At 37.3% G+C, this 27,745-nt stretch overlaps 1 protein-coding gene across 1 annotated transcript in view; it reads left to right on the top strand.

Annotated features, from left to right (window-relative positions):
• The window catches only part of LOC306854705 (protein diaphanous homolog 3-like), a 358,785-nt gene extending 331,449 nt beyond the window's left edge, over nt 1-27,336 (top strand). Inside the window, exon 27 of the mRNA XM_079392921.1 lies at nt 25,943-27,336. Coding sequence (XP_079249047.1) covers nt 25,943-26,178 — 236 coding nt within the window. The 3' untranslated portion in view covers nt 26,179-27,336. The remainder of the gene's footprint in view (nt 1-25,942) is intronic.
• Nucleotides 27,337-27,745: the final 409 nt, after the last annotated feature.

The raw sequence follows: 27,745 nt of genomic DNA, 5'->3' as shown, positions 1-27,745 counted from the left end.
TTATTAATTTATTTTTATCTCATTATTAATTTGTTGTTCAGTTTGTATTTATTTTACTTTCATGAAAATATATATTAAATAAACATTTTCCTTAATTTCCATAATGTTTTGACATTTTAATTTGACCACCTTTTTTTCACTTTTTTCTTTAATTTCAGAATAAAACTGGCTGTTTTTGCCATTTGTGTCTAAGATTTCTACATAAACACTCTTTTTGCATGAGAAATACATAACACTTATCAACAAGCTTTTTTTGTGCCGTTTAGTTTCAGTAAACTATGTGTTGTTTTTTGGTGGGCTGAAATTGACTTATGTTCGGAAAGTTACCGCACATTTTCATAAATCATTGAACTTTTGTATAAAGATCATGGACAATTTGAATGCTTTACAACTGTTTATCTTTGTAGGACTTTTAGAAAGGGTTTCATTGCGGTGGATATTATAAGAAGAGCCTGTATGATACACACCTTCACGCTGGTGATGACGGACAGATTGAAGCGTCTTCGGTGCAGCCTGAAAGCCTGAAAGAAGGAATACGGCAGAATATTCGTTGTCATAATATTCCAGGGTTTTTTAATGAGTTTGCGCTATCGTTCTGACAAGGTGTCTTCCTTCCTGGTGACATTCGTGTTGTGTTCACGTCTTTTACCGGTGTTCTTGCGGTGATGGGGACGACATTCCCATTGCTCGCCCTGCCAGGTACAGCGTCACCTCTCATGTTACACCTGTCAGTCAAATCGCACCGCCTGAGTTCATTTGCCCTCCCTGTAGTCCGGGGTACAGTCTGTATCTCTCTGGTATAGACGTATGCGAAGAGCTGAAATGTGGATAATTTAGTGAAATGTCTGCAGGTTCATGCTTATATTTGACTGATTAAGTTATAGTTAAAATTAGCATAATACGCGTATGCAGCTTACATCTACACTTTAAGAGGCTCATTCAGCAAAATAAAAGATGAATCTCCATTTGAAAGCAGCTCCTAAACTCTCTGAACCGATCTGGACTTTCACCCAGTGTAATTACAGTCTAATGGGATTTTAAATCAGTACTGGGAAACTGCATTCATCAGCAATGTCCAGACGATTTCTCCACTAAACAGCCATAAATGCATTATGAGTGTGAAAGAAAACAGGAAACAAACAACAGAAATGTGCCATGCTTTCTCTCTACACTCTCAGCCTCTCTCAGTAAAGCAGCTCTCTTGGTTTTTAAAACCCCAGTCTCTGTTATTTTGTTATTCCATATATTGTACGGCGAGGCTTAAAGGTCTGAGAACACATTGAAAGTCTTGTTTTCTGTAAATTTCAGCTATATTTAATATGTTTAAGAAATAAAACAATTTTTAGGATGATAAAACAATGCATTTTTAGGAGAGTTATGATGTATAAAAAAAATCTATTTCAGGTTTCTTGGTTCATTATTCAAATAAGCAAACTGATCACGTGAAACTGTAAAACTGGAACAAATAAAATAGAGACGTACTGAAATGTATTTATGTACTTTGTGTTAATTTTGTAAAAAAGATTCTGCCAATAATATTATTTGTTATATATACAGTGTTTCCCCTGCCATTACCAAGGTCAAGTTTATTTTATTTTCTCTATAGCGCCTGATCAAAACAGAAGTCATTTAATGTTACCTTTCCAATCTCTAACGTTACATTACATTTGCGCGCTCTTTATGCGCACAGCGGAGTTCCGCCCCGATGCGCACACACACACAAACAAATGTACGCGGACACACAAGTGAGCCCACTCCCACTAGTATTTGTAAGTATTAATTTTTTGAATTCAAAAGTCATTGTGAATTGATATCTGGATAGTATCAGAGTCAGGTCAGAAATGCAATCAATGTTTCAGTGACTTAAATTTAGCAGAACTATGGGAAATTGTGGAGACTTTTGGATCTAAGTGCACCAGTCGTGTGTGTGTGTGTGTGTGTGTACATGTGTGAGCGAGCCTGTGGAATTTGAATCTTTACTAGAGTAGTGGTCCCCTAACTCATACAAGTACTTTTTGTGAGCCTGTGTAAATAAGAGTTTGAAAGAGATTTTGTGGTCATACCAACAGTTCTGTTATTCTGCAGTACATCTTCCTCTCTTTCTCCAGCAGTTTCTCTCTGGTTAAGATTGGTGCTAGCTTTCCGTCCCTCTAAATAAGAGAGCATTCAGAACCCACTGTGTAAGTTTCAGTAATGGATTGAAAGGCTCTGCATGTCTTTATTGGACTGATTGCTCATTTGCTAAAAAGAGAGAAATTGTTCCTTCCAGAGACAAGCTCTTTGATGTCTGATTTCAAAATGCCTCATGTCTCATTTTAACATGGATAAGACATTTTTATTGACACGACTGGTGCTTTTATGCCAGTGATTTTGCTTTAGTGAAATGCTTCGATCTCTCCGGGAGGTCTGAAATGTGTCCTCTCACATCTTTTCTTCATAGACACTCCTGTTTTTCATCACTTTTTTTTTTTTTTTTTTTTTTTTTAACCAAACAGGGCATCATGATCTGTTTAATGCCAAAGAGATGCTTTATCTTTGGTATGCTGTTGTTGTTTTTTTAACTCTTGCATGTGGACTCTTATCTTGGAGTGACCAGCAAGATGTCTGTTCTACTGCAGTTCTAATATTAGCACACTAGTCAAAAGTAATAAAAACTGCTATTATTTGCAGGGGTTTAATTTGTCAGCTTCTGTTCCACATAGTCGTTGAGAAATATCTCTTTTCCTGTCCTCCACACCTGTCTCTTCTTTACTGGGTTTCTGCAGTGTACCCATCACTTTAGACGCTGACAAACCTGCAGAAATCCTGTAGAAATATTAGCTGTTATATTTCCATTAAACTAAAGCCAAATGAATCAAAGAATTTTAATCAGAATTTTTTTTTTTTTTAAATATTAGCTGGAAAATATTTACTATGTATTAGTAGGCTGTGCATCTATTATTGCTGGATGTATAAATCTAAAGAGAAACATTTTTTAATTTAATTCAGAATTATTTGTATAACACTTTTCACAACAAAGACAGCTTTCCGAAGCAGCTTTGCGGAAAATATTGCCTTGCGAACCCCCAGTGAGTAAGATATTGGATAACTGTGGTGACACAAACTCTGTGGAAACATACAAAGCAAATAAATAAGCTATTTTAATGTTTGAATGAATGTATGCAAACTATTAATTAAGATAATTAATTAAATTAAGATATTTATAAATAAAAGTTGGTATAGCAATAGAACTATATAATTGTGATTAGTCTTTTGATCTGCTAAAATATAAATATTATTAAATAAAAGATAAATAGTTGTGTTGATGCCTGTGAGTCACAAAAATCCCTTTAGATGTTGGAGCCGTGGTTAGAGCAGGAGATGCTGTTTTGATTATAGCCTAGTATGTTTTCTGTCCCCTCTGTTAAGATTGTTTCAAAGCACACTGGTTCAGGCTGTTTTTTTCCTTCATCCAGTCAATCTTAATCAGCAGCCAAGTATTCAGTACTCATGGGAAGTCAAGGGATGTGCTGACTCACTGAAGAGAATTAGCAAGAGGACGGATCTAAATCAGCTTTTGAACTTTCTGACAGTGTACAAACTCTCTTCATCTCTCCCTCGCACTTTTTTAGAGCGTGTTTGCATGGTTATTCTGTGTGGCCCGTTTTCTGGGTACTGGTGGTGTGCGTGCGTCCTTTCCGTTGTCAGTCCTGACAGCTAACAGTCTCTTTCCCCCTTGACTACGCCACTTTACAGACAGACAAAAGACCTCCGGGGCTGCGTTTTAAATACCCTTCTTGGAGGAGAAGGAAAATGAGGGAGGAAGGGGAGACAGGGAGGTGTCACTGTCACACTGAGAGCCTCTGGACTCTTCTAAAGATGTTTTAGCATGGTACACCTGCACGCTGAATCTACAGATAATTCTAGTCTCAGTTAGCCTGCGAGAATTGAGCATTTATGATGAAATATCTAAATTAAGCAATATGATTATACATTGTGTTGTGAAACACTGCTGCAAAAGAAACGTGAGCAGATCTACTGTAAATGTAATGCTACAATCGACACGTTTCATTCATTTTCACATTTAATGTTAATCACAACAGCTGCGATTGATTTAACTTGTGCTAAGGCATTTTTTGCCCCCTTATATGAAATTTGGTGGGCATTTTTAGGGCCCTATGAAATCGGTTTTATTTTTCCCAAATTCCATTTAATTTTTGCATATTCATTTTTTCCATTTTAATGGTTAAATAAAATTGTATTAATCAAAAAGCATGTCTGATTAATTGAAATCATAAAACATACCATATTAAACAGCTATTTATTGAAAGTTTAAAAACAATTATTATTTTTAATTTTTTTCTCAAATTCAGTTTTAATTTGAACAAATTCTATTTTAAATAAGTTTTCTGGGTTCCATTTTAATTTTCATTAGATATTAATAATCAAAAGCATCTCTAATTAATTGATTTTATATAAAAATAAATAAATAATGGCCCGGTTTCATAGGCAGGGCTTAGCCTAAACCAGGATTAGCCCATAGTTCAATTAGGACATTTAAGTAATTTTTATAAACGTGCCTTAGAAAAAAACATTACTGGTGTGCATCTTAAGACAAACGAAAGGCACTGACATGTTTTAAGATCAGTCAGTGCAAGTTTCTTTCAGTTGAAACAGCTCAGATTTGCATTTTAGTCTAGGACTAGGCTTAAGCCTTGTCTGTGAAACCAGGGAAATAATTTATTCATTTATTTGTATTTTTTTCCTGAAATATTATGTTGTATATGTACATTTTTCTAGAATATACCTAGAACACTGATTGCCGTAAAAACTCGTCTTTGGCGGGGAAGCGTTGTCTCTTAATTGACTAGATATCTCGTCAATGGTGAGGAAAGAGTTAAATATAACTTGAATATCTCAGTTTGAAATCAGCCATTATATATAAAAAAATAAAAACAGAACAGATTGTTTCTTATCAGACTGATACAAATGTGCGTTTTAACATTCTGAAAGTGCATCGAATCAATTAGAACTGGTGATTTCAACACGCACTTGCCATTTTTCTTTGCAATATGCATGAGCCAGCACGTTCTCCACTGTGGCTTGAGCACACTCCCACCGACAGACCAGCGTCGGCTATCAGAGAGCAAAGGAAAAGCGTATTCTATCACATTACTGTAAAGCTCTCTGTCTTTGTCTGTCTGTTAGTCTCTCTCGCTCTCTCTCTCTGACTCCCTCCATCTCTCTGTGCTGTGGATGACAGAGGCAGTCCTAACAGCAGAGGGTTCACACACAGTGGTGACAGACAGAAACCCAAATCTCAGGCTAAGCCTCATGCGGAGGGTTGTCACGGATCGTTATTGCTCCAAACCGGAGCTGTGTGGTGTTTACGAGCGCACCACAGTCAGGGGAGATGGGAAGAAAAAAGCTTGTAGAAATGCTTAACCCCAATTCTTGTTATATTATGTGTTTTAACCTGTTTTGAAACCTGTTGCTGTATGCTTGCTTTTCAGAAACAAAAAAAGTAAAAAATTACTACTTTTGTTGCATTAGTAGGTTGCAGATTTAGTGTGTTTTGGCGCTCTAAAACAGAAATCTCGCTGTGCCATTCATAACTCGCCCGGCTCAGGAATGCTCCTTTTTTTCAAATCTTTGACTATTCAGATGCTCGAGCAGAACGTTATCAGTGTCAGCCCACCGCGAGGACCTCTACATATGTGACTCATTCTCCTCCTCAGCTCCTTTCCATCTCCCTTCTGACAGGTCTGTTGAGAACAATGAGCAGCTCTGAGGTTCGTGCATGCTGCTCTAGAACTCATCCGTGTCTTTATTGCACTGAAGCTTATGAAAGCCTCCATTAAAGCCTGTTCAGTCCAGATAAACAACAGCCCTATTGCTCTAGTGGATCTTCTGTCTACTCCAGGGATTGAAACACACCTGTCTTTGTCTGATCTCTCACTCTTGTTAAAGAGGATATTTAAATGCGGCTGTGGGTTCAATCAGTATTCCACCTCACATTGGATTTTAATTTGACATGGCTGGCATTCATCGGAATACTCTGTAATGACCATACAAACTTAATTACGCTAATAATCAGAAGGCCCACTCAGACCTCGATCCCCCCATGAGTTGTGGTGGCTGCATCTCCTCATCTCCTGATGAAGGCACTGAGGCTAATTGACCTCTGTGAACATTCAGATTAATTGCCTCCCCTCTTTCTCACTTCAGTCTCCTCCTCTTCTTGAGCTTTCAGCCATTTTATATATTTGGAAGCCTTTCCGTAGCAGTACACTCACAGGAGTGTGTGTGTGTGTCGTACTTTCTGCTCCTGTTCAAATTCTAGCGCTGAGATTTTGATGAATGAGAGGTTGTTCGGGGTGTGTGTTTCTGTGTGTTTTGGTTGGATAGTAGGGGTTTGCTGAGTAAACAACAGCGGCACAGAGTTTGGAACAGAAGCTTCACGCCTCAGTGTTATTTTATGAATTTTAAACCCAGTTCTCACTTCAACATCTCTTAAGCGCTGAGCAAATCTTTTATGCTTATAAAACATACTGTAACACTTACACAGTCACACATCTACCCTGCAGCATAAAAACACCAGCACTGTAATACACACTTGTACTCAAACTCACAGTAACAGTATACAGCGATTGACACTAAAACTATTCACACTGAGCATCATCGTTTGGGGTCGATAAGGTTTTTAATGTGCAGTACTTGAAAAGATCACCATGCACCCTATGCTCATTTATACTGCATTTATTTGATAAAAAAATAAAAATGTTAATATTTTGAAATATGATAAAAAAAAATTGAACTGGTTTCTTTTGAATAAAGAGAAGCTGAATAGAAATATTATAGTAAAAACTCAGTGAGAGCTAGAGTGTGTGCGTGGATGTATGTGTAAATAGAGAGATTATTCTTATTATAATTATAATTATCATATTTTATTTATAAAACATTATACTTATAATTCATCAGCAAATTAAAAGCAGTACTTAAGAGTTAGTCAGATTGTGTATATGCATTATAAAGCTTAGATGCTAAGCTTATAAATGTTTTATTTTAAGTTAATATTTAATTATTCCCTAGGTGAAAGTGTTATAATGCAAAAAGCTAAATTATTGTAATCTGAAACAAGTGGTTGAATGTCTCCCCAGAAATTTAATTTCAGTTTCATATATTTTCACACAATGTGAATAGGCTTTAACAATAATAATGGCTTTAAAATAACACAAAAACATATACTTCTTATTTAGATGGAAACAGTAATAACTGCAAGGAAATTAGTCTCTTACATCACACAGTAACAGCAGCAAGTCACCCTTACACTATAATCACTATTCCCATTATTTAGCAAATCAGTCTATTCCTGATAAAGAGGGAAACAGTTGCCACAGACTGCTCCGAAGGCACATTTGTTTACTTGCTGGTGTTGTCTTTTGTTCGTGCAAGTCTTTAAGAATGTGGTAGTGGGCTGGTAATTGCAGATAGGGCACTGCAGGGGGCCGTACAGCTCGCTGTGAGGCACGGAAACCCTGTTGCTCAACAGCAAATTGTGTGTAAAACAATCTCTGAACGTGTAAAGAGGGAATAAAACTAACTTTTTGCCACACCTGCCAATGGCCGATGACATGATAAAATGTACCGGCTTAAACTTTTTTTTTAAACTGGTCATGAAACTCTTTTTGCAAAAACAGGCAGTTATTACTACTACAATGACTAAATATGTTTTTAATTTGTCCTTTAGCTACTTTACTTTCAATAAAAGAAAGAAAACAAACAGATTTATAGATTTATTAATCAATGTTCATTAACATTTTCGATTTTTTTTGTCCCTAAAAACGAATTGTTGAGATTCTTGTCCTTTGCATGTTTTCGGCAAATGGAGAAGGCCATCGTCTTAAAGGTGCAATAGGAGATCTCGGAAAATGCTAACTTTAGCCTGATAGAACTGAAAGTGAACGTCCCACCCTCCCTGCAATCGCCGTCCAAAGCCACAGCCCCTGAACGCACATACGCTCAAAGAGCAGAATACCAGAGGCAACATTAAATTACTACAATAGGCTACATCAACGGTTCCCAATTCCAGTCCTCGTGCCCTCCCCACTCTGCACATTTCATATGTATATCTTATCACATCCGACGGTTGTTCTGTTCGACCGTAAGTCATTAGTGCCCTGCGAAGTGGACATCACCAGATATTTCGCCATGATTCCAGTTCAAAGCGAGCGTATATGTTCCATACAAAGGGCATTAAAGTATTTACAGAGGTATATTATGTCACACTTCACACTTCTCTAGTAAGGTTCTTCTGTGTGTGAAGACGCTGCGCAGCGCAAATCTGTGAATGAATGTTTCCGAAGTGAAATAAACTTCAACGGATTTCCCCTTCTCAGGGAGTAGGGAGCAGTGAACACTGTGTTGGGAGCATATCAATCGGAACGTAGCTCTCTTCTAACGAGCTGGTTATCTGAATCGGGTGTGTTAACTAAGCGCGAGACATGCAAAATATGCAGAACGGGGGTGCAAGAACTGGAATTGGGAACCACTGGTGAGAAAACTTTATAGCACAGTTAGTAAAAGTACTACAATACCAGGAAGGAATATCAGGTTGTTCATGTTTGCCTGCCATTCTTGCTCTACAGCGTGCGTGAACGCGCTAATGATTTATCCTGTCTGCGCGAATAGGGTGTGAAGAGGTATGCAAATACATACGTTGACAGGCAGGTAGAAAAGCTAATTAAAACGCTCTAACCGAACATTTTGATTGGACGAACATTTCTTGGTCCTACACCTTCCACAGAATATATAAATGCAGATAAATACATTTGGACCACTTAACTTAATGATTGCTATCAGGATGTGAAGAGACTTTCAACCAGAATAACAAAAAAATGTTCTGAAGACAATCACCTATGGCACCTTTAAGAGTGATTCACACACATTCCGTTTGCAGTGCTTATGCTGTGCATATTTTTTTCCACACCAATGTTACCGAATTTGAGCATTCACACTGCACGCGGTTGCTGTCCGGCAGTGCGTTCCCGTCTGCCGCAGTGCAGAGATAGATTCCGAACAGTGTCTATTTTTGCTGTGCTGCACGCGATGAATTAAAGTGACAGCGCATTTTTCACTGTAAAAATTAACATGGATTGACATGGAAATGTAGTCATTTCACAATAAACAGACGCAATTGAAGTCTACTGTGTTTCACAGTAAACACGTGGCTTTTTAGGTAGGTTTTAGATGAACTTAGGCTTAGCTTTAGATAGCTTAGGCTTTTAGATAAACAGCAACATAATGCACTTGTGGAGGTAGAAAAACAAAGTTCTTTAAGACCCACAGGATTGCTTGTATTAAAGATTTAAATGCAAAAGAAAAGACAAGAGAGCCCACTGTTTCTGTCAGTGGTAAGTCTTCATTTAAAACGTTTGTGATAGCCCACTTTTAATGTAAGAAAAGTAGGCTATATGCTGTGGTTAAAATGTCACTTGCTTGAGCAACTTGCAAATCTAGAAGTCAAATGCATTGAATAATACAGTTTATATTTAGAGTTTAAACATGAATATGTCTATAACTGATTGTATTACTGTACTGTGATAAAAGAGGATCACAATGCTGAAAAATAATTTTCAGTAACAAAGTTTGGTTTTGAAATCAAAATAATGGATGTTGTACAATGAGTCCGTTTTGCTTCTGCGCCGCATACGTAAAGCACTTGGACTGCATATGCACTGCAAGTATGTGTGAAACAGGCATTAGTCGCAGTATCAAATACAAGCCAGTCTCGCTTTGATCCATTGTCAGTGAAACACAATCTCTCGCTAACGGCGAGAACAATCATGACTTTGACAGGTATGTGTCCCCACATTCTCAGGTTATGAAAAATAAAGAAGGGAAATCTTCTGAAATAAGGCAGCAAAATCTTCTCAGGTAAAAGTTGTCAGAATAATGTCTAGGGACAAGCTGGCCATCACACTGCTCTGACCTTATCAGCCCGTTTGTATCGTATTGTTGGATTCACTCTTCTCGCTTATGACAGAACAGCTAATCACGATGATCTCATCTTCAGAAAAGATTATTTTATTCGCTTACATCAGAAACAGCGAATCTCTTAAAAAACTGTCTGTTGTTCTCACTACATTGCATTGTTATAATTTGTTAAAGTTTTACCCTCCACCTGGCGACTGACACTGTTACGTATACAATTTTTGCTCTCATTTGGTGCTTGGCGAGTGTTAATTTTAGGCCCTGTGTGTAAATGAACACTTTTACTTTACACCAGTATTATTCATTCCATGCCACCATACCATTTTCCTTCTATCTCTCACCACTTTCGACCTTCCTTTGGAAATGGATTATGGTACAAAAATCCTGTAGATGTATCTCTGTAGACATGCTCACACAGAGGGCTTTTGTCTTCTTAGCCCCGACCATTGGATCCGCTCTCTGATAAGTCAATAGTCCTTCAGGGCCACCAAGCGAGTCTCCAAATTACGGTACCTGAACACACCCAATATACACTGGTACAATTCAATTACTCCTGTTCTATGAGGTCAAGGGAAATGTTCACTCTTCAATTGATTCAAATCAATAATTTCAATCTAATCTGCAGCCTGTTCTTGCCACCACAAGCCATAGTACTATGTCTTTATGGATTATTGGTCCATCAGATACAAGCTTCGCTTTGTGTCCCGTACATCATTAGCCTCCAGAGGACTTCTGAATATTTCTGCCGTACATTCAGGTGGGATTTTAGAGAGCTATGGGAACAAAGATCTCTGGTACTTGTTGTTGTTCAACCCATTTTGATCTGGCTTTGTTTCTTTGATGAAAAGCTAGTCAGAGGTCAACCACATTAGTGTAAGGTCACTTATTTGTGTTCATGCATCTCTCTGACGATGTTTTATCCATTAGAAGAGAGACCATTTGTTCTGGCCCTCATTTAGATGTGGAAGGAATTTATTTATTTCTGTTTGAGAACTCCTGCTTAAAAACGTATTCTCCATCACAGCTGTCATCCTTTGCGTTTATTTAAACATGCCTCAAGAATGGACGCAATGCCTGCATCATGCTAAGTGTGATGATAGCATTTGATTATTGCATGTACTGTTGCAACACAGTAAGTTTGGATATGTAAGAGTATAATTTTTTATTTTATTTGTTTATTTGTTATAACACTTTACAACAAGGTCCTGTTTGTTATGCATTAACTTACATGAACTAACAATTAGCAATATATGTATAAAGCATAGATTTAACCTTTGGTAATGTAACAATATTAATTGTGTTTCATGTTAATTCAAGGTGCATTAATTAATAACAAATACAAACATGTATTAGTAAATGTTGAAAGTAACACTGACTAAATTTAATGCCATAGAAATATTTGTTTTTATTTATTTATGTGTGTCTGTGTGAAATTGTACATATTTTAGTCTTAGCCAACCCAAGTTCAAGAAAAATAAAATAAAATGCCATCACAACAGTTTAATTATAATACTATTTTTATAATGATTTGGTTTTTTTTGTCTTCTATTTCATTTAAATTTTTTATTTTTGTATAGAAAGGGGCAGGTGTTTTTTTTTTGTTTTTTTTTTGGGTTTTTTCCTCTCTATCCCTTTGAGTGTGCTGTTTATGATCTCTCCTCAGCTCTGATATAAGATTATAGTCTGTCTCTCTCTGTCTTGGCAGAGGTTTCCGTGACGTTCTACAGAAGAAGGAGTTTATTGGTGCATGTCTTTTTAATTGCTCCATCTTTGGCCGAGGGGGTGTAAAAATATACACACGTTCTCACACACCCACTCAGTGCACGTGTACACGAAAAAAAAACATGCACATCTCACCGGACAGTCATGCTTCAGTTAATTTGCATCTTTTTTTTCTCTCTCTCCTCGTAACGGATCATCTGTGACCTTCAGCAAGGTCTTGCATTAGGTCTAATTGTGATGAGATGCCTGCCACAGTGGTCCAAGAGCTAAATTAACAATTAGTATTGCCCAGAAGACTCCCACCACCGAACTGTTTTCTAGTATAATGATGTGTTGTTCACTACACCACGGTTACACATGAAAATGTGTGGCATGCAACTTTACCGCTCACTCATGACCCTCTCTTGATACGAGGTCTGAAAGTATTGGCAAATCCGTTAGTGCTTTTCTTTTTATGTCTGTGTGTGTGTGTGTGTGTCCGCGTGCAGTAAAAAAGGCCTCAAACTGCTATTAATCGGTCCCTCTGTTTCAAATGTCAGGCTGCTTCATTATTAATCTCAGCATGAGGCGGACAGAAACACAGCGGTAGGTAGTTTTTTGTTTGTTTATGAAGAATGTGCGAATAATGCTTTTGCATATTTTATTGAAGTCTGTTTTTACAGACGGTCCAGTTGAAAAATCCCCAAACTTAAAATCTGTCTTAAAAATCCCCAAACTGTCTTAAAAATCGAATTTATATCAGAAGCATCGCTGCGATCTAATTAAATGAGGAATGTTTTCAGTGTGCTGTTTACGGCTTCACGCATGGGCTGAACCGTCAAGAGGGTTCTCTCGTTAAAAGGGCGAGCCTGCTGATTTTTCTCCTCCTGTTTGAGAGGGAAACGGGCATGTGCCGGGCGAGAGAGACTATGTCAGAATGGCAATGAGAGTTGACCTTTCACAAATGCATGAGGCATCTGCTCTTATCACCTACGCCAAAAGTCTCATTAGAGATTATGAGCTGAAACAATTCGCCTTCTTTTGCCTCCGTAGCCATTTGTTTAAGTTTAATTAAAAACATGTGACCTTCAACCTGCTTTTATACTGTCTGAATCGGGCTTCGTTCGTTTCTACTTGGGTTCTATTGACCGGAGCAGGATTAGGCAGACTGATTTGATTAAATGTACCACAGCTGTTGACATTAGTGGCGTTATTATTGTTGTATTAGAGATACAAAAGGCAGCGCTGCAGTTGGCCCGAATTCATAGAAGAACATTTAGCGCCCAAGGGTTAACACACTGTTTAGAAAGGAGAAAAATGAACCTTTGCATTGTGTAAATGTCAATCTCAGAAGAAAATAAAGCCCATATCCTGTTAAACAGAGCAGAAGTGTTCCTTGTCTTAACCTTATGTGATTGGCAGATGTATTTATATGACCATTAAGTGTAAAGCTTTATAATTACTAAATGGACAGTTGCTGCTTTAGCCCTGGTGAGGTAAGGGATTGAGGTTAGTCATCATATATTGGCTCTCTCAGAAAAGGTGTCACTTTGAAATTATACAAATTTGAAATATAATAATTTATAACTATAATTACTTAGTAGGAGTGCAATATCAGTAAAGTATATAAACAGCAATATCACATACAGGAAAATAGGGACTGCAGTGCATTTGCAAGAAAAGGAGAGGAACATACGTTTTAGATGCGGACAGCCTGTTTACCAGAACGGCCCTGTCTGCTTGTTAAAGGATGCTCGAGAGCCTGATGGAGCCGCCTGTAATATGATATGGCATATGAGATTTTTATTTTTAGGACAGAGAAGCCTCCGTAAGAAAGGTTTATGGGGTTTTGAGTGAGTTGATCTTTTTAAATATTCAACTTCAATGAAATATGGAGCATGACTTGAGGCTGTTTTGAATTCATAAGTATGTTTCACGAGGTTGGATGTGCATATTGAGAGCTGTCGAAGGCAGCTGAGAGGAAAGCCCGGCGACTTAAGGAGTCCGACTCAAAGCCCGGGGTGGAGCGGAGCGAACTTCAAAAATTCATTTTAAACAATAGTTTTGTTTTATCTGGTCATGTAACATCTCACCTGATCAGAATCCAAGGTTTGCCGCAATGGATCTGAATATTGATTTCTAAAATGCAATTAAGATGCGAGTGACCCTTGACTGAAATATATTTGCTATGTTAATAAGCAACCAGCTGAGACTTATGGAAAACTAGTCTATAATGAGAAGAGAAGTTAATAGCTAACATCAGCTATCAATGAAGTGTTGGTCATTGCCCACAGTCATTAGGCAGCGTTAGCCATTATCCGTGTATGGAGGTGGTAATACATTACAGCTGAATCCGATCAATTACGACCACCCCTCCCATAAGTCCCATCTCGGTTAACTGACAGTTCACTCCGCTCGACCCCCCTCTTCCTTCTCCCTCGCTCTGTCTGCAGCTCATCAGTCAGTCTTCTCATTAACCTAAAGGACTTTGATGGGAGAAAAAGGGAGAGACAGAGAGAATGATGGAGAGAGGAAGCGTCTAGGGAGAGAGAGAGCGCACAGACTGGACTAGGCCTGAATCAATAGCACTTGATGACAACAAACAGGAAGGAGTAGGAGCCCGTGAGGAAGTGATAGAGGAAGAGAATATGGGAAACAGGAGTTTTTTAATAAAATTATTGATGGCATTTTTTGTTGACAAATCATTTTTGAAGTTTAGCAATGTTATGGGGTGTTCACACCAAACACATTTAATTGTTTGCGTGAGTAGATTACATACAAAGTCAATGCAAAGACACGAATAGAGGCGAATTCCAATCAGGCAACATGTATGATGTGTGTGCTGCGAATGTGCGATATTTGCCTCAAAATATTTCATTTGCCTGAAAAACAACTCAAGCTGAAAATTTGCATGACGTGTTCTCGCGCAAGCCAGTCAGTGAAGAGCTTACTGACACGTCCAGTTGTATCAGAAAATAGAAGAGAGCATATTGTAGCCGTCTAGGCACCTGGAATTTATGATATAGATATGTGGAACATAGAAAACAATTAAAATCAGTTGTAGTGGTAGTTGTATTTTATTAGCATGGCTACAGAGCTGCTATCAATAAAAAAAAAAAAATTATAATGTCAGTGTATATACAGTAGTAAAATGTAACGCGCACATTAATGCAGGATTAGGCCTAATACTCATCCTCCTCTGGATGGTTCTGTGAACCCAAACACGTCCGCGTTTGGCTTTCCGGCGTATTTGGGACTTCCACAATGGGTACAAAGCAGCGATCGTAGTCATCTCCACCATCGTTGATCAACGTCAAAACATCCTGCGAGTAATCTAGAGCAATTGACGCGATGCGCATTTTCGCTTCGCATTTGGTGTGAATACACCATTATATTTTGTTGAGGGTATAGCTGGAATAATGTCCTATAGTTAGAAGAATGTATTATTTTAACTATAATATAAGTATTTAAATTGAGTCTTCAAAAAACAGCCGGTTTATATTATTTATATCTACTAAAATTATATGCCTTTTCAGTGTGAGCAAAGTATGTTAATATTTTGTCATGCCATATTCATTCATTTTGACTAAATTTAAAATATATTCTTTTGAAGACAAAAACTGCAACCTAAAAGAAAAGAAAAGAAAAACTGTAGGAATCACTGAAAGGGAGTTTGGGAATAGTGGAAAAATGGAGTGTGACAGTGGTAGACAGCGATATAAATGAGGGTGGGCTGGATTGAATAATTACCTATCCCTGCAGCAACGTGCAGACAGACGTCCTGTAGCAGAAAATATTCAGGAAACTCATCAGGTTTGGCATTCAAATGACGATTCCTTCTCTCTAATTACTTTAAACCCCAGCCCAACTTCCTGTTCTGCAGAGCCTCACAGAGACTGCCAGTGTGACGACTGATTTCGTTTGAATCTTTGCTAATTGTGCAGCTCTCCAGCCATTCGCCCTAGTTACCATGAGCAGATTTACAATGACAGATATACATTACTTCCAATTAGAGGTACGTTTTCACCCACATGCATGTATCCACACAAAAATGTTCATGAACTTTTGCATTGCAGTAGAGCAGCTCGTGAAGAGAGCCCGGTCCTGATCTCAGCGAACTGTCTGTCTCACTTAGCGACTCAGGGGACACTCTGCTGTGTCTCATATCTGTCACTAATCAGTTTCACACTGTCTTTCTAGCCAGCTTATGTCTGATAGTTTGTATCTGTGATGCCAGTAGAGCGTATTCGACTGGGTTGACCAGAAGATGCCTGGCCTTCAATTTGAGACTTTGTTTCTGAAGGTGAAGATGAATTCAATAAACCTTTGAGAAAACAGACAGGGAACTTTTGTAGTAAACTGTCATTTATCAGACAGTTATGTCCTAAAATGGTTCCCAGGACACTTATTACTGCGACAGTAGTCCTGGAGAATCCTGGGATTGTTTACTTCCCAAAGGTACAATGGTGATAGCTAAAAGACTGCTTTTTATTGGGTTTGAACCATTTAGTTAGTAGCCTCAATCATTAAATACTATACACAGTATGTCGGTGGACTCATCGAGGACCTTAAAGAGATTGCCAGAACAGCAATTATTTTTGAAATAGACATTTTTGTAACATGCATGTCTTTACTGTCACTTTTGATCTATAAAATATATATATTTTTTAAAAGTCTTGCTTTTAAACAGTAGAGTATATATAACTTATTTAGTCTCCAACTACTACTCCTTATATATACAGTCTGCAATTATTGAGCTGTATATTTTGCATGTTTTTTTTTTTTTTTTGAAACGTGAATGTTTGTTCAAAATGTTTTACATTTAGTTAGACTTTGGTCTGGTCTGGACTAAAATTGTCTCTTTACTGACAGTAAAATACATTAAAAATGTATTATTATGACGTGACAAAATGCTGACTGAATTTAAAGCACTTATTACATTCCAAATGTGTATGATTTTATTCTATAGAACACAAAAAGAAAATATTTAGAAGAGTTTTGGTAACCAAATCATTTTGATGTTTAATTGAGATATTTCTAAAAATATCTTCTGTGTTCCACAGAAGGTCATATGGGTTTGGAACAACATGAGGGTGAGTAAATGATGACAGAATTAGCATTTTGGGGTAAACTGTCCCTTTAAGACAGATAAATCACATCAAATCACTGCATGAAATGTAAAGTCCACCTGAAGCAATGAGGTGACAAGAGTGATGTTCTAGTCATGTTGAGTGATCAAAATGGTGGCAGTGGTCTCGGGTCATTAGCTACCATGTAGCAGTGATTAGGACGAGAATGTGAGAGAGTGGCCTGTATAGAGCGACCATCTGTGTCCTTACACTGGCGTTTAGATCACACACCCACACACGCGACTCGATTGATCAACACTTCTCTCGGGTCTGATCCTCCTGATTCCCCCCAAATGCTTGTGTTTGTTGTGCTTGTCAGGGAGGATCTAGTATTTTGTTTGCATCTGGCCAGGTGCTGTCCAACCAATTTCTGTTTGCTTGTAAACCTTTTGTTTCAGTAAGACACAGTAATGTTCAATTAGTCATATGACTGGGTCAGACTCTCACTGCAGGGCATATGTTCCCCAAATACATCGTGTTCTCAGATTGAATCACTTGTTCTTTTATCCTGCATCTTTGATGCTGGGTTGTCTGTCTATTATTGGTCTTGTGCTGATTTGTTTGGGCAGATGACTGCTAGTTAGAGCATGCATGTCAAAGTAAATTTCTTAAGAGTATATGTGCACAAACTTAAGCATGTGAATCACGAATTGTGACCTTCCTGTGACCTGAAATAACCGCTAATGTTGTTCAAAATGCCAAACTGATTATTTTGTCAACATCAAAGATCTCTCTGGAGTCTCTGATGCTGAGATACAGATGTTTCATCTCAAAATCATCAAACAGCACAACATGCATCTCTCTTTCTCTCTCTCTCGGTCTCTCACTCTCTTTCTCCCCCCTTATCCCCTAAACAAATATCATTTGGTGACATTCTCTTCTCTCCCCGGGTTCAAGTAAGCATTAAGCCGTTTTCATTTGTAATTAATTTTTGTGTGGCGCTGAATGCTGTGGGATTACAACTCCCTACTGCTGCTCTTTGTTAAATACTCTGATTATTCAATACAACTGCTGCACAAAGAGAGAGAGAGAAAGAGAGCATTTATACAGGTATACACACTAGTGTTGGAGTTCAGATTACACCCAGACTAAGACTTAGACCCCTTTAAGGCGTAGATTTAGACCTCAAGACCCATATCTGTCAGTCTAAGAACCATGCTGGGTAAATGCAGAATTAATGAGCAATGCAATCAAAGACTTCATGGACCCCATATCAGGCAAATGCTAGAGACTAAACATTTGTCATTTCAAAGCTGTATGGCTTTCTTTTTTTCTTCTTCTTGTTTTTTTGTGGAATTTAAAAGATTGTCTTTTTTTGTCCATACAATGGAGGAAAGGGTCACCAACAGTTCAACATGTCCTCTTTTGTGTTCCACAGAAGAAAGGCATGCGTGTTTGGAATGGTTTAAAGATGAGTAAATAATGGCATAATTTTCATTTTTTTTCTTTACAAAAATGACCCATTATTCACCCTCTTATGGCTTGCTTTCTTCTACATAAGAAGACATTTTGAAGATTGTGTCAGCTGTTTTCATCCAAAAATGGAAATTCAAACCCCTTGACATAAGGCTTGCATGAAAATGAGTGGACTGCTATATCATGTGTTTTCTGAAGCAACATGATCAATTTGTATGATGCCCAAGTTAAAATTTAAACCATTTCCATGTAAACATATGCTGACATTGAATATGGTGACACAAACCTCAAACTTCATGATACTTGGTCATAAATCAATGACGTGTTAGCTGACGTTGAGCTTAGTTGAAATATTCAACATTCAGGTTAGTTAAAGTATGTTGTGTTCTGCAAATGAAATCAAGTCATGCAAGTTTGGAACAGCATGAGTTTGAATAAAGTATATATGATTTGTAATTTTTGGGTGCATTATTCCTCCAAAAGGGGTTGAGGTGATTACTGCTTCGGCAAGCTGGTCTTGTCTTTGACCAAAACCCAGATCCAGACCCAAGCCACATTTGTGGGATCCCGATACCCCAGATCTCTGATACACAAATGTACCCACACAAAGGCACATAAAACACAAAGAGATGCAACATAGCAAAATGTCTTTGGAGAAGAAAAGGGATCCTCTGAATTATGCTGTTTAACCATGAATCATTGCTTATTCTCTTTTTCCAGTTCAGTGTTCACACTTGCTGATCCCAGAACAACACATGGACCAGCTTTGATATGCATGTCTCTTGCTTGAGTTCAGGGGTTACGCTACTACTTCAGCTTGGCAATTAGAAGGTTACAGCTTGTCTGGAACCTCCTCTCCTCCTCATTTTTATCTTTTTAATATTAATTGCCTTCCCACTGTCATAAATGTCAGACAGAGACCATTGAAACCCATAAAGACATGCTTTACCTATGGCACCAGTTGGTGGCTGTTGGGTGCCCGGTGGATGAGGCATGTCTCTGCTGATATGCTTAATTACTGCTTAACTCATGTAGGCATAAGGTATAATGTGCAGGTCATCGCTCTCTGAGACCTTCAGTCAGACAAAGAGGGACATTAGAGCATCATGGGCTCTGAATTACAGCCCTCTTTATCAGTCAGGGCTCCCCTCATCATTTGAGAGCCACTGCATCAAATACGCACACACAGTCTCTGGTAGTCTGACATTGTTTGCCATTTGCGCAGAACCAAACCCATATTCTGTCGCCCAGGGATCCCTGTTATTCAAGTGGCAGCTCATAATCACGTCGCTGTGCACCGTAAGGCATTATTTATTACCAGTAGTTCTGGTCTAATTCACCCACTCAGAATTAGCTCTGATTTCCGTTGACCTTGTCCGCATGTGCCATCTCCCCTTTTTCCACCTAAATGTAGATAAACGAGTGTGCGCAGAGTCCAAACGGGAGAGGGCCAATAGGACAGCCTGATCATTAAGCTAAATTTAGTCATCAAACTGTAGTGTTACATCAGTTTATGTTGCTGCTATAATTCACAGCAGGCCGGTTTATTTTTCCATGCATTTACCATAGAAAAACTACATCCCTTTTTGGGCATTGGACATTTCTATAATTATATATTGATAATTATGGTTATCAGTGGTGAAAACAGTTGTGCTGCTTAACAATTTTGTGGAACTTTTAAAAGAGCAGCATTTATTTGAAATACAGGTTTTTCTGTTTTATTGTAAATTTTACAGAAACTTTATGTAAACATGAGTTCTGCTTGGTTTGCTAAACATATATACAGTGCCGTTCAAATGTTTGGGATCAGTAATATTTTTTAAGCTCAAGGCTGTATTTACAGAAAAAAATGTAATTTTCTGAAATATTATTGCAATTGAAAATAACAGTATTTCAATATACTTTCAAATAGAATTTATTCCTGTGAAGCAAAGCTGAATTTGAACATCATTGAAGATCATTACTCCAGTCAGTGTCACATGATCCTTCAGAAATCGTTCTAATATGCTGATTTATAATCAATGTTGGAAACAGTTGTGCTGCTTAATATTTTTTGGGGACCTGTGATACTTTTTTCAGGATTCTTTGATAAATAAAAAGTTATTCAAAAGAGAAATTTTGTGTTACAATATACATTTCTATTCAAAAGTTTGGGGTCAGTAATTTATTTTCTTTTTTTTAGGAAATTAATACTTTTATTGAGCAAGGATGTGTTAAAATGGATAAAAAGCGATGCTAAAGACTTATATTGTTAGAAAAGATTCTATTTTGAATAAATTATTTTTAACTTTTTATTCATCAAAGAATCAAATAAAGAAGTGTCATAGCTTCCAAAACAAATATTAAGCAGCACAGCAGTTTCAGCGCTGATAATAAATCAGCATATTAGAATGATTTCTGAAGGATCATGTGATACTGAAGACTGGAGTAATGGCTAATAAATTATAAATCAAGAAATAAATAATATTTTAAAGTATATTAAAATAGGAAACCAATGTTAGAATATGCAATAATATTTCACTATTACTGTTAGTTTTTTTCCCCTGTATTTTTGATCATATAAATACAGCCTTGATGAGCATAAGAGGCTCCATTAAAAAAACATTACAAAAAATCGTACTGATCCCAAACTTTTGAACGACAATGCACATCACGATTCTTCAGAAATCATTCTAATATGCTGATTAGCATATAGCTGATACTGAAGTATGTTTTGTATGTATAGCTTTGAAACACCCTGACAGCACAAAGTCCCGTCAAAAGGAGTATCAATAACATGACCTTGTTTCTCCCACTGACTAAAGTCACATTAATTTCCATGCATGTGACTTCAGCCATTCACCTGGTGCCATTTTCAGCCTTACTAATGCTAGGATGTAGTCAGACGGATGGTATAATTATTCCTAATACTTCTGTAGATTACATGGCGCACCGTACAGCATGCAGAGAAGGAAATTACGTGTCACAGATTGCATTGTGCGTAGCCCCTAAAGCCTCGATTGGTGCAAGACAGGCTCCATTGCAACTAATCGGACGCCTGTCTGCATTCGAGCTCGTTAGGTTGATCAAGTGCCCTCATTCGCGGTCACGTTTGGGCGAGTCTCCTGCCAAAACTTCAGGCGAAGAGTGAGGGAAAGAAAGGACGAAAGAGAAGAGATGAAAAGAAAGTGATTTTCTTGGCGGCCATCAGTGAAAATGCAAATTGAGCAAATGATCTCTAAAGTCAGAAACTGGTATTTCAGCCCTGTTCTATTTGAAGAGAGGAATGAGTGTCTCTCTCTGATGGCACAATCTGGACGTGAACGAGTTTTTATGAGTCTAACTGAGGAGGTACGTACTGATGAAAGGAACGTGCCGTTCAGATTTCTACCGCAGTATGTTTGCTTCACAGGCGCTTCAGTGAAGCTGAAAGGATGGGCAGGTTTGAATGTTTTTGGAATATTAATTGAAAGTTTGTAGAATTATTGGCCAGAAAGATAAACGTTTGGTGTCAATTGGTGGTGTTATTAAATTGACTGTTGAATTTTAAGTCTGGCCTACAGTATGCATGGAGTAGCATATTAAAGGAGTAGACATAAAATATCATTGTTTTTATGTTATTAAAATGTCATCTCTAGAGAGATAGATATAGATGTAGTTATCGATATCTAGCTGAACTGTAGCGTAAAAACTGTCGTTTTTTTAATTGCATTTATTTATTTTTTAGTGCTGTCAAACAATTAATTGCATCCAAAAAAGTTTTTGTTTGCATAATAAATGTATGTGTGCTGTGTATTTATTATGTATAAATACACACACATGCATTTATAAATGTCAGAAAAATTTTGTTTATATATGAATTATATTTATTTATATTATAACTTATATAAATAATAAATAGACGTAAATACATATATATTTTCTAAATATATACTGTATGTGTGTGTATTTATATATATATGTATATATATATATATATATATATATATATATATATATATATATATATATGCATAATAAATATACACAGAACACATATATATTATGCAAACCACAACTGATTTTGTATGCAATTGATTGTTTGACAGCACTAATATTTTTGCAGTTATTTATGAGTTAAAAAAGTTATTTTATTTAAGTTTATTATTATTATTGTATATAATATTTTATTTATTTTGTTTTTATATTTGGTAAAAATTTGATGAGAGCAAAATATTTTTTTATTCATAATTTGTTTTTTTTTTTACAAAAAATAGATTAGAAAAAATTGGGTCCTGTTTTTTTTTTTTTTTTTTTTAGATCCATAACCTTATTGAAAAGGGCCTGTATTAAAGAGAACATGACTGTCACAGCTGCTCACTGCTTTTTCTCTGTAGTTTTTCTGCCTCTTTCTCTTAAATCCTTGTAAAAAGTTTAGAAAAATCTTGGCATCTGCTGCTTTGTGGATGGTAAAAAAAATAGAAGCTATCAGAAGTCATGTAGTCGTACAGTGTCTCCACTCTAGCTTGTGTTTTAACACCCATTAAGACACACAGACCTCATCCTCACGCTAATGAGAGACACGCAGCCTCTCCATATCAACAGGGTCAGTTTGAGCGAGAAAGGAAGAAGAGGGATAAAGAAATTAAGCAGCATGGAGCCAAACAGAGTAATGTAGAGAAAAAGAAAGATTATTTTAAGAATGGGAAACAGCAAATGGGTTGAGCAGGATATGAAGGCAAAAGAGGAAGAGCCAAAGAGACTAATGAAAGTGGCCTGAAGCACAAACGAGTCCACATTCTCACAAAGCAGTAATGAGAGCGCAGAGAAATCACTACCACACACACTCCAGCATGGCTCACCACTCACTCCTATACTGTACTTTACAGCCACCATTCATCTCAAACCTCTCATTTGCTCTGAATGACACAATGGACTGCATTCTGTCCCATCCATGATGAAAATCATAGACCTTCACACATTGCTTAGATGAGATATGAGATTGTTTACTATATACCACATTTTAAAAAGATCACATGATGGCATTCACACAGCATTAATCCTTACAGTTCTTGACTTATACATAATCATGCATAACCTATAGCTTCTAAGGGCTTAGTCTATAACAGGGCTAATGTAACTACTGTACATATTGTACTGTGCTATAACTACTGTACACTACAGGTCAGGATTTTTTAAAACGCAGTTCTTTAATTCAGTAATGATGCATTAAATTGGTTAAAAGGGACATTTAATTTGTTAGTAAAGATTTATTTTTCAAATAAATGTAGTTCTTTTGACCTGGGCGGTGGGGGTAATATAAATTTTAGGCAGTAAAACAGTTTTCAACATAAGAAAATCAGAAGAAATCAATCGATCGTAATAAGTATTTATTGAGCAGCAAATCATATTAGAACGATTTCTTAAGGATCATGTGACATTGAAGACTGGAGTAATAGCAGCAAAAAAAAAAATCAACTTTGCCATTAAAGGAATTAATTACAAAATATATATAATATATATTGAAAATAAACATTGTTTTAAAATATTTAATATTTTACAATATTACTATTTTTACTTTATATTTACTAAATATTTTATCAAATTAATGCAGTCTGGGTGAACATACTGTAAGAGACTTTAAAAAAAAAAAAAAATTAAAAACTCCAAACTTTTGAAGAGTAGTGTGCTTTTTGTTTTCCATTAAAACAGTGAACATTAAAATGGGCCAAAATATGCCTTAGACCTGCATTGAAGAATGCACAATGCTGTGTCTAGAGACCTGAATATCATACCTGTGAGTAAACATTTTTATCTTGGGCCAAAGACAGCACTTTGCAATTTCAAAGAAACATCCTGGCAAGCACTTAACAACACCCTAGCATCATGGAAGAGTAGGCACTCTTCTAGTCTTCTAAAAATCTAGTTTTCTTTTGCTATCATGGTCTTATAGCTTGATAAATGTAATGTGATGTGTTGAATGTCTGTGTCTCTGCCTAAATTTGCAGCTTAGACCTAGAAACTATTATGAGGAGATTCAAAAACAGCTGCAGTTGTGTATTTTCAGTGGGAAATTTGTTCAGTGGGAACCCGTCATGTCTGTGGGCTCCTTTATTGCAATATTTTTGCTTAGCTGTTATCGCTGGCTCTTTTCTTCCCTCCCTTTTTCTCTCTCTCTCATTCTCCATCCTTTCTTGTTTGTAGAGATTGTCCTTGTTTAAAGCACTCATACATCACTCCTGTGCTGAAGTGAACGAGTGTGCTTTGCACCTTGGTGAGGCTCTGTTTGTAATACTGGAGCTTTTTTGTTATTATTATTTTGGTGGTGTGGCTGTAACATATGCTGTCATGAGAGATTCGAGACCGGTGCAGTAATCGTTGCTGAAATAATGATAAAACCGCTCAGTTCAGGACCAACCAGAAAAACTTAGTAGTAGTTTCTCAGCCATACTGCTCCATACAGCATTCATACAGCTCAAGGCAAGGTCAGATGAGTATGGAAGTCATTTTCTCTTTGCTTTTGCTCTTATTCATTCATTTGCTTGATTTTATTTATTTTTTTGCTCTCTACATATACATTTATCCATCCATATACCACTCTTATTCCTGGGTTTGTAGTGTAAATGTAGTGTATTACATTTGCCACTACATTTATTGCTTGCATTTGTGACTTTATACTGTATATCACAATGTGACTTCAGCTCACGATTGCAACTGTTAATTATTATTATATACACACTTTAGTATAGGAATCATGCCTATTATTAACATATTGGCTGTTTATTATTACTTATAAAGCACATATTCTCCATCCCTAATCCTACCCAAAACCTAAATTTAACAACTACCTTACTAACTATTAATAAGCAACAAATTAGGAGTTAATTAGGCGAGCTGTACCTTAAAATAAAGTGTGACTTTGCAAGTGGGATTTCTTTGCATTATTTTGATTAGTTTTTTTGTTTTTTAATATTTATATTATTTTGTAATTTACAAAATCACAGATGTGAGAAATAATACTGGACAACTCTGACTTTGTGTCTCACAATTACTCATTTTATTTTTGGAAACAGGCTTCCAGTAGGAAGGTATTTTATCAATTTGCACTTTAAAAATTACATTTTCAAACAGAAAACTATGAATAATAACTGTGAATAAGATTCTGCATTATTTGTAGGTATGTAATCTAAAGCTGCTGCCATTAGTCTTATTTTTTCATTTAAATTCATATTTTTTTAAATAATTTACATTTGGTCACATTTATGCTGATCATTTATAATTTAAAATGTGTTCAATCAAAGCATTTCGCTTGTGATTTCAGACTTTTGAACTCCTCTCACAGTCTGGATGGTGGTAAGAGTGAGTAAGAGAAGGACGGTCAGAGGTTGCATCAGTCTGATCAGGTAGATGCAGAGGTAGTGAAGCAGTGCAGAGCATTAAGTCAGTGTGACGGCTTCCCACAAGCCCCTGCACCACATCACAGATCAGAGATTTAGTGCTGGAAAGGCTAGAAGAACAGCAGCGGCAATAAAAAGGGTGAGAGGTGACGGTGCTGAGGTGAGCGAGCCTCTACGTGCGCGCCTCTTTTATTTTTATCATGTTGTCATGCTGTCGGCTACATTGCTCTCCGTCTTCCTCTCTCATTTCTTTGATGACTTCAGTGCCGGCACGACCCGTCCTCAAAGAGCTGCTAACTTTTATAAACGTTTTCATGAGAACCTGTTTTTTTTTTTCTTCTCTCTCCCTCCCTCCCATCTCTCCTGCAGAAAACATGAAGGCACCTCTGCAAAGGTCACGGTCGCGGCAGAATATCAATTTCAACTCGACACGAGCACCCACTGCCAAGGAGTCTCATTACGAGAGCGAACCCCATCCGTCTGCAGCCCACAGGCCGACCCACCGGCCCGAGAGGGAGAAAGAAAAAGAGCAAACTCCGATGCTTTGCTCATCCAATGGTGACACGGACGTGGAGGCCTTGCTCGCCCGCCTGCGTGCCCTGTGATGACATCACCGCCTCTCGGGTTTGACCTCTGTAGTCAATTCGGCGACACAGACACAGAAAAGAAACACAAAGCTCACAGTCACCTTTTGCTAATAAATGCCGGCGGGTTGCGCACATATGCGCATAGGAAAAGTCTTAATAATTAACCTTTCCCATCCGTCTCCTCTGCCCTTTTACCTCCGACAGCAGACTTGTTGTCCACAGAAGTGCGAGTCATTGTGCTGGTCGGGTCCAGGATGAAAACTCGTCGCTGTTTTGTATTAAGCAGCTAATTACCGGACGGTTTAGAGTGACCTTTGGGCCAAGCACTTGTCTTTTTTTATGTCGTAAACAGACCAATTATTACTCTTTAAAGGCTTCACGCTGCTCTCTAAGGCACTCATACATGCGTATTTTCACATACATAGACGTTTGAGCAATAACCGTTGAAATTTGTCAAATCTAATTTTCCATTTCTGCATTCATATGATTAAAATTTTTAGCATCTTTAATAACATAGCTATATCTTAAACTTTTATTAATATAAATATAAATCACTTTTTTTCAGTGTGAATCTCCTTTATCTTTGTTTGTATTTATCTATACGCAATCAAATTAATCTTAAAAAAAGTTTTCATATGCATGGAAATCTTTATACTTATAAGCAATTACTCACTGTTTTCTATTTTTGAGATAAAGAATGTATTTTTTGTTGGGTTTCGTCCCCCTCAAGAGAGACGGTACTATGCAAGAGCAGCGGTTCTGACAGCAGATCCCTGAGTGCCAGGAGTATTTGTACTGCTTAGCAGACCTCACTGATTTAATGCACACTCCTTCTCTGCACATTTGTTCTTGGATCTGCTGCTTTTTTTAGACATTTTATTTCTTTGGTTTCTTTTTGCGTTTGTCGGTCTCATTGTGCGCACGTGTTTTCTCGTTGTATAAGGTTTCACATTCCTCATGATGTTTTCTGTTCTGCTATTCCTGATGTGATTTTCCTCTTTACGGCTCTCAATCAGGCATGACATCGGAATGCGATTACCTGTGAAATTACATCTCTCTCTCTCTCTCTCTCTCTCTCTCTCTCTCTCTCCCCCATCACCTTTTTTGATTCTTTGAAACAACATTCCTGTTATTGGTTAGACATTATTGCGGTCACATCCTTTGGTGAAATATTTCAAATAAAATAAGGAAAAGAAAAACGATGCAGAGAACTCAGTCTTTTGTTTGGCTTCAAAACAGACGAATGTCAATTCTTTTCTATTATTTAATTTCGTTCCATTTACTCTCAGCCAGTTTCCCTCATTAAAAGGGTGCATATGTTCTCATGCATCCTCTCATTCATTCAGAAATCTTATTTTATGCACGGTTACCTGAGAGTCGGGGTGAGGTTAGGGAGGAAGTCTGGCACCTCCTAGAGAGATGAAAGCCTCTGCTACCCACAATCACACTGTTTATTGAATTGTAAATAATAACGAATGTTGTTTCCAAAGGTGTCTGATCCAGTTTCATTAATCTACTTGAAATGGGGAAGGTGGGTTTGCCCCTTCACAGTAGAATGTTATTTGGGAATGCTGGTCGATTTAAA

The sequence above is a fragment of the Barbus barbus genome (genome assembly GCF_936440315.1).
Source record: "Barbus barbus genome assembly, chromosome: 35".
Classification (NCBI taxonomy): domain Eukaryota; kingdom Metazoa; phylum Chordata; class Actinopteri; order Cypriniformes; family Cyprinidae; genus Barbus; species Barbus barbus.
The sequence above is the reverse complement of the archived record's forward strand: the minus strand, read 5'-3'. Positions and strand labels throughout refer to the sequence as shown.